Source organism: Vicia villosa, unplaced genomic scaffold (assembly GCF_029867415.1).
Source record: "Vicia villosa cultivar HV-30 ecotype Madison, WI unplaced genomic scaffold, Vvil1.0 ctg.000664F_1_1, whole genome shotgun sequence".
NCBI classification, from domain to species: Eukaryota; Viridiplantae; Streptophyta; class Magnoliopsida; order Fabales; family Fabaceae; genus Vicia; species Vicia villosa.
In genome coordinates this window covers 276,749-289,162 of record NW_026705296.1, presented here as the reverse complement: position 1 = coordinate 289,162, position 12,414 = coordinate 276,749, and the positions used below count along the sequence as shown (strand labels likewise).

At 33.4% G+C, this 12,414-nt stretch overlaps 1 protein-coding gene across 1 annotated transcript; it reads left to right on the top strand.

Moving 5' to 3' along the window:
• The first annotated feature begins 5,510 nt into the window (after positions 1 to 5,510).
• LOC131630246 (transcription factor MYB14-like) lies at positions 5,511 to 7,315 on the top strand. The gene is made up of 3 exons (XM_058901040.1): positions 5,511 to 5,688; positions 5,772 to 5,901; positions 6,707 to 7,315. Exons 1-3 carry the CDS (start codon positions 5,556 to 5,558, stop codon positions 7,194 to 7,196), a joined length of 753 nt encoding a protein of 250 aa, XP_058757023.1. The 5' UTR covers positions 5,511 to 5,555; the 3' UTR covers positions 7,197 to 7,315.
• Positions 7,316 to 12,414: the final 5,099 nt, after the last annotated feature.

Sequence of the window (12,414 nt, the reverse complement as noted above, 5' to 3'; positions counted from 1 at the left end):
CAAAGTAAGTAGCTATCAGAGAAAGAGCAATGGTTTAATAAGTAGAGAATGAATACCTGACCCTCTAATGAAAGAGGGTATTTAAAGCCCCCAGCGCTGGGCTAAGATTTCCTATTTGGGCCAGATCCAGTTGGAGGCCCACGTGCTAGGAAACTGCCAGAACACCCTTTGCTAGGGCTGAGTCAGCAGGTCACTCACGTTCTGGGTGAGCGTGGCGTAGGATTCGGAGGCGGTTGACCGGATCCTTTGCTGAAGCGTTGTCCACGTGATATTCGCGTGGACTGGTTCGTAACGGTAACTAAAAAAGGGCCCAAGTAGATTGGGCCTGCTCGGCTAGCAAGGGGAGCTGGGCCTGCTCGGCCCAGTCCAGAACACATTGTATGCAACAAATATTCGCGTATATCAGGATTGTTTACCCTTAATATTGAAATTACATCATGAGCAGGTCCCATACAATATTTGTTGCTTACAATGTATTTTTCATATTCTAGGGAAACAATGTAACCATTTTTGTAAAAACAAAAATTTATTTTACCCCAACCCCTCAGTTTTAAAAAAACCCAAGGGTTAAAGTATTTTTTTCAAAAAACAAATGTTTACATTGTTTACCCAGAATATCAAAAATACCTTGTATGCAACAAATCTTCGCAGAATACCAAGATTGTTTACCTAGAATATTAAAAACATAGCATGTCCAGGTCCCGTACAAGATGCTAGAGATCTGCACTTGAATGTCAGGTCTTCCTGCACCAAGATTGATTGTTGATGCTATCATTATCACTACCTTCACTAGCGTATATAATTTGCATGCTTTGAATGCATCTAACTTCTAATTAGGTGTTTGTTCCATAAATTGAAAAATGTTTTTTCTGCACTTGCAATCCATCAGTAAAGACTTTTAGAAATAAATATAGTTGTTCAAAACCTTCAACAACAACAACATCAACATCAATATAACTGTTTAAGATGAATTGCAAAACCTGAAAAAATGTTTTCTTCAAGGTAGAAGAACATTTTTTTTTCAGTTTTGCAATCCATCCTAAAAATATAATGCATTCGATGGTGGGGAGGCTACAAATATGATAGCATTAGGGTGAAATCTGTTCGACGAGCATTTTATAGTAAAATCTGATTATTTTATCCCTCTGGTTATCATAGAAACCGAAGGGTTAAATTATTTATTTAAACGTTGTTAATAAATAAAAGCATAAAGTGTATTAGATGAGATTCAAAGCATGTTCTGAATGGTATATAACCTCAGTTTTAAAAACAACTGCGGCGACAAGCTATTTTTTTAATATATATATATATATATATATATATATATATATATATATATATATATATATATATATATATATATATATATATATATATATATATATATTTGGCGTGCCTTAAAATAAAACTTCAGTTTTTTTCTAGATGACGTGAAAGCTTCGTCAGGAAAAGCGTTATTTGTTGTAATGATGGTTAAGAAAGAAACAGTTAGGGATGGAAACATATCATAGCCATTGAATACAGGGAGTTAGTTAGAGCAATGAAGAGTGAGATCTTAGTTGGTTAGAGAGTTAGTTATGATCTAGAAATTGTTGTAACTATTTTTGAATTTTAGTTAGGTTGTTAGTTCTGTTAGTAATTATGTTAGTTACAATATTCTTAGGAAGTTAATTGTCAATGTTTTGTTAGTTTGGTTTTCACTTGTGTATGTAAGCTTATGAATGTGTATGTATGATATGATGATGGTTATGGCTTGATGTCATTTTCAACAATGGTACTGTTTTGAATGTGGTAATTTAACTTGTTCATAATGATGTGTTATGACATGGGCTGACTGTTTTTTTATGTCATGGTTAATTTATGAATTTTGAAGTCGGTTTGGTTATATATGGTAGTATATTATTGAATTATTATGGCTAATGTGTGTATGTTGTTTTGATGCTTGGATATTAGATTGATGCAAGTGTGTAAGTGAATTTATGAGTGGTTGTTGAATTATATGATATTGTGATGTTTATTTGAACTGTGTTAGTTTGAAGTCATGTATGTATGTATGTATGTATGTATGTATGTATGTATGTATGTATGTATGTATGTATGTATGTATGTATGTATGTATGAATTTTGAACTCGGCTTGGTTATATATGGTAGTATATTATTGAATTAGTATGGCTAATGTGTGTATGTTGTTTTGATGCTTGGATATTAGATTGATGCAAGTGTGTAAGTGAATTTATGAGTGGTTGTTGAATTGTATGATATTGTGATGTTTATTTGAACTGTGTTAGTTTGAAGTCATGTATGTATGGACATAGTTTTCTTGGTTTTTTGATATATTGAATGTATCTATGATATATTGTTTGTTGTGTAATTGGATGTAGAGCACGGTTTGGATATATGCGGTTTTTATATGGCTTTTTGCATTGTATATGTCGTTTTGACTTGTGTTTGTATAGAAATATATGTACTAGTTTTTGTTATGGCCATGCCAATTTGCTACTGGATTTGGTCTGGCCGTTTTGAATTACATAATGGTGCAGGCGGTGGTGTAACGCATCTTGGAGAAGGAGTTGCAACATGGAATCATGGAGGGCAAGGCATATATGGCTTGGAGTGATGAAGTTGAAGATGGAGTTGGAATTTGTAGAATAGGTTTGGTGTAGATTTTGTGTAAATTTTCATGTAACTTTCTTGATGGAATGTAGTTGGATGTTTGGTGTATAATTTGAATTTTGTATATGGAATGAGAATCTTGTGGAAATGTGATAGAATGGTATTGTGTATGGAATGGTTTTTTGAGATGAAATTGGAATGAGCACAACCTTCCTCAAATGGAAGTTGAATCTATCTTTTTTTTCCCTCCATTTCATTTTACTTTGCACTTCATTTGATTTCCTCCATATTTCTTAACTCTTGCTAAACTTTAATGAGAATCAACCAGAATAAGATGGCAAACCCTAGCTTAACATGGACTTTGGTCAAAACTCACCAAATGTGCTCCTTTTTCTAAATGATTCATAAGCTCCAAAATATTGTCAATCTTTGTCTTGCATAAGATCCAAAGCCCATAATCCAAAAAGCACTTATCCAAGTCATATGTTTCTCATTAAACCTAAATCTTATAAGTATATAATCCAGAAAGATGCAACTAACTTAATCATGCGCTTTCTTAAAATCAACTCTAAGAATAAGACAAGCTTTCTTAGATTTTTTAGACTAGTCTTTCACCTCATTGACAACAACCATTCATCAACCAACACCCTCCTTAAGAAAATACGATTAATTTGAGAAAAATAGTTTCTTCATCACCAGTCCAAGTCTAGTAACCAAAACTTTAGCCACCAACTTATATAAAGATCCCACCTAAGATATCGGCCAAACTTCCCTAAAATTAGAGGGATATTTAACCATAGGGATCAATGTCACAACGTAGTATGCATAATTGCGGGGTAGAGATGCAAAGTAGTGAAACTGATCAAACATAATCCCTAAACCATCTCTAACAAGATTCTAAAACCTTGTCAGGAAGGAGAAATTGAACCCACCCAGACTTTAGAATACTAAAGAGGTTGTCAATACAAGGTTATCGTCATTAGAAAGAGAGTGGAAGACAACACAATGAATGTGAGGTCTAACAACATTTGATTCTCTAAAGATATAAATGAAATACTTAACAACTTTTTCCTAATTTCAAACACCCCTCAATCCAACCCTCTCATACTTTTTGAGTTATGATAGCATTATGTTTACCTCTACTTTTAACATAAGCATCAAAGTTTCTAGAACTAGTATCTACTTACCTAAGCTACTTAAACCTAGATCTTTAGAATAATAACAAAGACCACAAATTCAAAATCACTCCCAATATCTAGTCTTAATCTCGTTTGCATATTATGTCCATAAGATCAGCCAAATAATCCACTTTACTCACCACCTCTTTAGAAAATAATTTGAGAGATTTTTTTTTCCAACAAAACAAAAGCTTTCCATTTGTGGATCTCATAACCAATCCAGGTCAAATGCATTGACTCTACGAAGCTACTGTGAGATAACCAATGGTTATTGAATCTAAAAGGCTTAGTACTCCACACTTGATTTGCATATTTTAGGATAACACGACAGTGTTCAGAAACATCCATACAAAGGGTCCATTGGATAACCTCGCTCGACTGATCCAACCATTGGAACCTAGTGAACTTCCTACTTAAGAGAGGTAAGTTAATAAGCTCCATCTTGAATTGAGAGAACTCTAAGAGTGTGTTTGGATGAAGCATTTTAATGAGGTAATGTAATGTTTTGAGGAAATTTAAAATGATTTGTACAAAATTTCTTGTTTGGATACAAAAAGGAAGAATTATTAAAATGATGGAAATTTATGGAGCATTTTATCTAGGTTAAATTTAATCATTTTGAAATGACACCAAAAACCAAAGAATTTGAAATTCCTCTCATTCCCCATAGAATGTGTTTGTTACTATTATTGCTTCAAATTTTGCAAATTAGTCCTCATATTTTTCAAAATTACAAAATTGACTCCAAAAATTTTCAAAAAATTGCATATTGGTCCTTAATAATTTTTAAAATGTACAATTTGGTCCTTCAAATTTTTTAAAATTGCAAATTGTTCTCTACTTTTTAATTTTTTAATTTGGTCCAAAAAATTTAAATTTTATAAAAAATGACCTCAAAGTTTTAACAATGAATTATCTTAACACTCCATCCAAACAAATAATTTAAAAATGATTGGATTTCAATTGAATCATTTGAATTGCTTTGAATTTTAAATTCCTTTAAAATTTTCAATTACCTCATCCAAATATACTCTAAGTTGTCTACATTCTAGAGGTATTATATAGATCTCCGACTCCTACCATTTCTTTTGAAGAGAAAATAGAATTAAAATCACCCAAACAACACTAATTGTAACCTCAAAAACTCACTTTACGGAACCATAAATCAATCCACAACATTCTCTTATCAGATATGGAACACTTGGAATAAACATTAACTACATATAACACAAAGTATTAGTAGCTCTCCACTCCAAACAAACACAGGACCACCAGTAAAAGAGAACAAGGATCTACCTTTCAATTTGCACGAGATTGACAGCAAACCTCCACTACTTTTTACATAAGGACAAAAACTCTATACACAAAAAGAATTATCCCACAAGGTGTGAACAAGAGATGAAAATATCTTAGTTAATTTAGTTTCTTAGATTGTCACAATTTCTTTTACCGGTTAAAAAATGAAAACATTTTATAGTAAAACTCCTAAAACTGTACAAAAAAACAAAACATTAGGATACAGTGCAACATGTGATTAGTTTTGAGCACATGTTGTTTTTGAAGTGGATATTCTTAACGTGTGGTCGTTATAACATAAGAAAATAAACTCGTAGACGTATCACATGCATGTCCACACTTCACAGTATACTTATCAGTTTCTCCTCCAATTATATATTACTAAATTCAATTGATTGATTTCAAATGTTAAACTTTCTTACCATATAAGGCACTTATATATGTGGAATCAGTAGTAGTTAGAGAAGATGGTGAGAAGCCCTTGTTGTGACAAAACTGGAATGAGAAAAGGTGCGTGGACTTCTGAAGAAGACAACAAGTTAATTGCTTATGTAACTAGATATGGCTCTTGGAATTGGCGACAACTACCTAAATTTGCAGGTATATATGAATAATAATTTCTTCATATGTGTCGGTTGGTTTTTTTCTTCTAGTTTATGTGTATATTGGAATAATGTTTTCAGGTCTTGAAAGGTGTGGGAAGAGTTGTAGACTAAGGTGGTTGAACTATCTAAGACCAGATCTCAAAAGAGGAAACTTTACTCAAGAAGAAGAAGATACTATCATCAAACTTCATGAAAAACTGGGTAATAGGTATTGTCTATGATAGAATCTTGATGATAAAGTTTAACCTTTTTATACAAATGAAGCTTAGACTTCTTGAAATATATATATATATATATATATATATATATATATATATATATATATATATATATATATATATATATATATATATATATATATATATATATATATATATATATATATATATATATATATATATAATTTGGACTTTAGTTCAAGTTTTGTTGCAGATGGATTTAATTAAAATTATAATGTGTTCATTTATTTTCGGTATATGGTATTAGGGCATTTTATGATGACGAAACCAAGGTTGTCAAGATCGAGATCTTACATAAGATCGGGAGAGAATAACAAGATCGCAAAATATAAAATCGTAGTTAAGATCGGAAGATCCTACCCAGTTATTTTTGTAAGATCGAGAGGAAGTAACGAGATCGTAAAACATAAAATTGCAACCGAAATCATAAGATCCTACCAAAATGATAAAATAGTAGTATAAATTTGAAGTGTTTTTACATGATATATGTTACTAGACAAGTGTATTAGTGAGAAAATGACTCTTTTTCAAATTCTTTAACATGTATGATTGAGTTTTTATACATTATTACTACCACATGGATAATTTGTAAGACATTAGGGACATATTTAGCCAATTACTAGACATTAGGGGCATTTTTTTACAATCTGACTACAATACACAATTCTACTTAAGATCGGGATCGCTGGGGTGAGTGAGATCGTAAAATCTTAAGATTTTAAGATCTAGATCGAGATCTTGACAACCATGGACGAAACAATTGTTATTATGCAGATGGATTGTGATTGCTGCAAATTTGCCGGGAAGAACAGATAACGAGATAAAGAACCATTGGCACACAAACTTGAAAAAGCGTTTTATAAAAAATAATAAGTCAGACACTAATAATAGAGCAGGAAACTCCAAAGAAACAAATTCAGATAACCCTACAATGGAAGAAGACAATAAACATGAAGGAGTGTTTGAGAATAGTTGTGGTGGTCCCAATTCTTCAAGTCCATCATCTTCAATCCCATCTTCAAGTGGAACAATGGATACTCCAACAACTACGGAACTATCATATGAAAATTATCTTCTTGATGAGCTTCCTTTAATGGATGCATACATGGATATTTTGAATGATAATTTCTGGACAGAACCATATATGATAGACAATTCATATGTCCCTCCAAGTGAAGATGCTACATTATTACCTGTCTGGTGTGAACAAGGATACTTCAGCAGTCCTGTGGACGATGAACAACTTTGGAGCTATGGAAAATAAATTAATGCAGTAATGTGTGGGTTTACTTTTTTTGGAAATGTCGTGCAGATAATAGTAGCATCATTTGACTACTACTTTTTAATGTTTTTCCATTTGTCATGTTGTACTTTTAACTTAAAATCCGAAATAAATTAGTATCTTTATCTCTTCAATATTTTGTTGTTGATAACCATGTCATGTTAATGTCAATCTCTTTCTCTGTCATAGATTATTTGTTATATATGATTATTAAATTAAACGTAACACACGAGTAAAATTTGTAATATATATATATATATATATATATATATATATATATATATATATATATATATATATATATATATATAAAGTTTGTCGACGAACGACAAATGATAGAGTATGAGTGGCCAGACAATAGAGAGAGAGAGAGAGAGAGAGAGATTGAAATCAATGGAGAAAGAGAATGGACAAAGGTGTGGAGTGGAGACAATGGAGAAAAAGAATAGAGAAAAATTGCACTAAAGGTATCATAAAATTTTGACATACAAAATATGACTTTTTCCATTCATGCATTTAAAATATATTTATTTTAATTAAAATGATTATGATAAAAATGAGATTTAGCTAAAATGATTAAATAAAAATGGATGAAAAAAAATACAAATTAAAAGCAATTAGCTTAAAAGATATTTCAAATAGCTTTTAACAAAAAGTCATTAGATAGTAAAAAAACTATAAAGTTTTGCTAAAAAGAAATAACAAAACGTGATATTTTTTTATTAATGTGAGCTGAAAAGTTAAAAGTTAATTTTTTAGTCTTACTAAATAGACTTTAAAATTATTGTTAATTAATATTATTTTTACAAATTCACATTTTAAGAAAAATATACATTTATATTTCCCTCACAAAATTTATTGTTTATTGCAACAAAAAAAAAAGTAAATTAAAAAACTAAGAGAACCAAAACAATATCATTTATTATGAAAATCTTCATGATTCTCATGGACAGAAAAATCAACACAATTAAGAATGATGAATTTAAATTAGATTATGACTCAAAGTGCGAATTATTTATGTTAATTTGGTTGATGAATAATTTTGTTGAAAAATTATGTTATGAGTCCCACAAAAGAAAATATATCGCTTGCTTGAACATATGTTTCTAAGTGGGAGAAATCCACAACTTAAAAGGAATTTTTTTTTTTTGGATAACAGAGAGGGCAAAAGCCTAAAGAAAAAAAACTACACCGCAACAAATCTAGGAGTAACACTACCCCTTACATCTGATAACAGTAGGAGATAGAATATGGTTTTCTGGCTTATTTCATTCATAAACTGACTGCCTACAAATAGGCAAATACATAACTGAAAGTACCATGAAAATAGGCACTATCTAACACGTTCAAAATAAACTCCTAATGACTAGGTAAACTGAAACAAACCTACTAGGTAAACTGAAACAAACTTACTGACACTCCTAAATACTAGGACAACCCAAACGTGCACATTATTAAATTTCCTCAACAATCCCTCCCTTAAACTGATGTTCTAGACACAGATTCAGTTTAGTAAGAGTTAAACTTTGAAACTTCATTCTTCAAGTTGAAAACTTTGAAGTACAAACACCAAGTAACCTCCTGAGCTTCTGAAATGCAGGAAACTTGAGAGGCTTGGTTAGAATATCAGCTATCTGGTCTTCACTTCTGCAGTAAATAAGATTAATGACTCCATCATTTGTGAGATCCCTCAAAAAATGATACTTCACATCTATATGTTTGCTTCGACCATGTAAAACTGGATTTTTTGAAAGCTTTATTGCTGAACTGTTGTCGCAGTAAATTTGAGTAGGTCCATCCTCCTTAAAATGCAGCTCTTTAAGAATTTTCTTTAGCCATATAGCTTGACAAGCACAAGCTGTTGCAGCAACAAATTCAGCTTCGGTGGATGATAATGTGACAATAGGTTGTTTCTTTGATGACCATGAAACAGCTCCTGTTCCCATCTTGAAAACATACCCAGATGTGCTTTTTCGATCATCCGAATCTCCTGCATAATCACTATCTGTAAACCCAAACAGATCTGACTTTTCTCCACTTCTGTAGAACAGCCCGTTGTCCTTAGCACCTTGCAAGTAACGAAAAATTCTTTTTGCGGCCAAGAGATGAATCTCTGTGGGACATTCCATGTACCTGCTAATCGCACTTACAGCATGCATTATATCAGGTCTTGTTGCTGTCAAATACATTAAACTTCCCACTATTTGTTTGTAAATAGTGTCATCAACCTTCTTTCCACCGTCATCTTTGTTTAACTTCATACCAAACTCAGATGAAGTATTTACAGGATTACAATCCTTCATTTGAAACCTGTTCAATATATCTCGCACATACTTCTTTTGAGAAATAAAAATTCCAGTAGAAGATTGTTCCACTTCAATGCCAAGAAAGTAATGCATCATGCCAAGATCAGACATCTCAAATTCAGCCATCATGGATTTCTTAAAACTTCCAAACATGGCTGTATTATTTCCAGTGTAGATCAAATCATCTACATATACGCAAACAATGAGCATTTTTCCTCCATCTTCAGTCTTTGTGAAAAGTGTATGTTCATAAGGACATTTTTGAAATCCTTCCTTCAAAAAATAAGTTTCTATACGATTATACCAAGCCCGTGGAGCTTGTTTTAATCCATATAGAGCTTTCTTTAACTTATACACTTTGTGCTCATTGCCAAGCTTTACATAACCAGGAGGTTGATCGATAAATACCTCTTCTCGCAAATCTCCATGGAGGAATGCTGATTTTACGTCCAACTGGAAGATAGGCCATGAGTTTTGAGCTGCCATAGCAATCACCAACCTGATTGTATCATGCCTTGCAACAGGAGCAAAGACTTCTTTATAATCAACACCAAACTCCTGCTTGTAGCCCTTAGCGACCAAGCGTGCCTTGTGTTTGTCGATCTTACCATTCTCCTTCAGCTTTGTCTTGTAAACCCACTTTACACCAATTGTTTTCTGCCCTTTTGGAAGATCACATAGTTCCCATGTGTCATTTCTTTCAATGGCTGTAATTTCAGCATCCATAGCCTTCCTCCATTTTGGTTCTTTTACAGCCACTTCAAAGATGGTAGGATCACAATCTGAAAATAGAGCAAAGTGTGTAAGTGGGTCGTCACCTTGGTCAACACCAGTTACCTCATAATCAATCATCCATGCTGGTCTCCTTCGAACACGTTGAGGTCTTTGTGATTCAGCTGTAAGTGGGCTTTGATCAGTTGGGACTATTTGAGTGACTTCATCTTCTTGCTCTTTTTCCATAGGTTGCTGTCCTTTCTCCTCATCATCAAAATCAGCTGGAATACTTTCTTTAAGACCATTTTGATTCCATGACCAGGTGCATTTTTCATCAAATACCACATCACGGCTGATGACAATTTTCATGGTGCTAGGATTGTATAGTTTATAAGCTTTTGACTTATCACTAACACCAAGAAAAATACATTTTTCTCCCTTGTTGTCTAGCTTCCTCCTCTTCTCATCTGGAATATGGGCATAGGCAATGCATCCAAAAATTCGGAAATGATCTACGGTAGGTTTCCTTCCGCTCCATGCTTCCTCTGGTGTCATATTTTTAACAGCAAGTGTAGGACTTCTGTTCAACAAATGAGTGCTCCAATTAACTGCTTCAGGCCAGAAACTTTTTGGAATGCCACTTGTTGTCAAAAGGCTACGCACCATATTCATAATAGTGCGGTTCTTCTTCTCGCATACACCATTTTGTTGCGGTGTGTAAGCTGCTGTAAGTTGTCTCTTGATTCCATGGTTCTCACAAAAATTTGCAAATTCATGTGAGTTATATTCTCCACCACGATCCGTGCGAAGAACTTTTATTGGGTTGCCAACTTCTTTCTCAACAAGCGCTTTATAGCATTTAAAAGCTACAAAGGCTTCGGATTTTTCTTGCAAAAAATAAACCCAAATCCTACGACTATAATCATCAATGAAGGTAATTATATATCTTTTACCTCCATTAGAATGTGGTGTTATTGGCCCACAAATGTCGGAATGAACAAGCTCCAATGTTTTCTTCGCTCTCCAAGATTTTCCTTGTGGGAATTGATTACGGTGTTGTTTGCTAACAACACATTCTTCACAAACTTGAGAAGAAGCTGTAATTTGAGGAAGCCCCGTCACCATGCCTTTTTGTTGTAGTGTTTTCAGTCCACCAAAATTCAGATGCCCATAGCGAAAGTGCCATAGCCATGCCTCATCTTCTAATTTTGTCGAGAAGCATGAATGAGCTGTGTTGTGGAGATAAAGTGGGAACATACGATTCGCCGTCATCATAACCTGAGCAATTAAGCCCAACTTTGCATCTTGAATCTGACATACTCCATCTTTGATAAAAATCTCGTATCCTTTTTCTTGTAATTGACCCACACTAAGCAAGTTGGTTTTTAAATCTGGCACAAAAAGAACATTAGTGATAGCGTGGGTGGAATTTCCTTTGGTTTGGATTGTTACCTTTCCTTTTCCCATAACAGAAATTTTGGAGTTGTCACCAAACTTAACAGAGCTGCGAAAGGATTCATCCAAGTCAGAAAATGCCTCCTTATCTCCACACATGTGGTTGTTGCAGCCAGTGTCTAAATACCACATGTTTTGTTGAGTTTCTTCCTTCACGTGACACACCATCAAAAGAGACACCTCCTCTTCCTTTTCTGCAAAGTTAGTTTGATCTCCACTTCGTTTATTCAAATCAGTTTGACATTCGGATTTATAATGACCATACCTATGACATCTGAAACATTCAACACTGGATTTGTCTGCTGACTTTGATCGATAAGTTATTGAGTGGTGGCCTCCGCGTCCTCTGCCTCTTCCTTGAAGCTGACTCTCTTGATGATGATTTTGCTGTTGGTTCCCACGATCATTGTTGTTTCTGACTCCTCTATATCGACCTCTACCTCTTCCTCGTCCTCTATCGGCTCTACTAGGTATGAAGTGATTTTCTAATAAGGTCTTCAATGCTTGTTCTTCCTTTTCTTGTTGGTTAATTTTTTGTTCATGAACCAACAAGGAACTTTGCAATTCATCAATTGAAAGTTCATCAACATCATTAGCTTCTTCTATCGAACAGACAACAAAATTAAATTTTGGTGTCAAAGATCGAAGAATCTTCTCAACAACGGTGACATCTGTTGTCTTGTCTCCATGAATTCGCATCTTGTTAACAATAGCCATCATTCTTG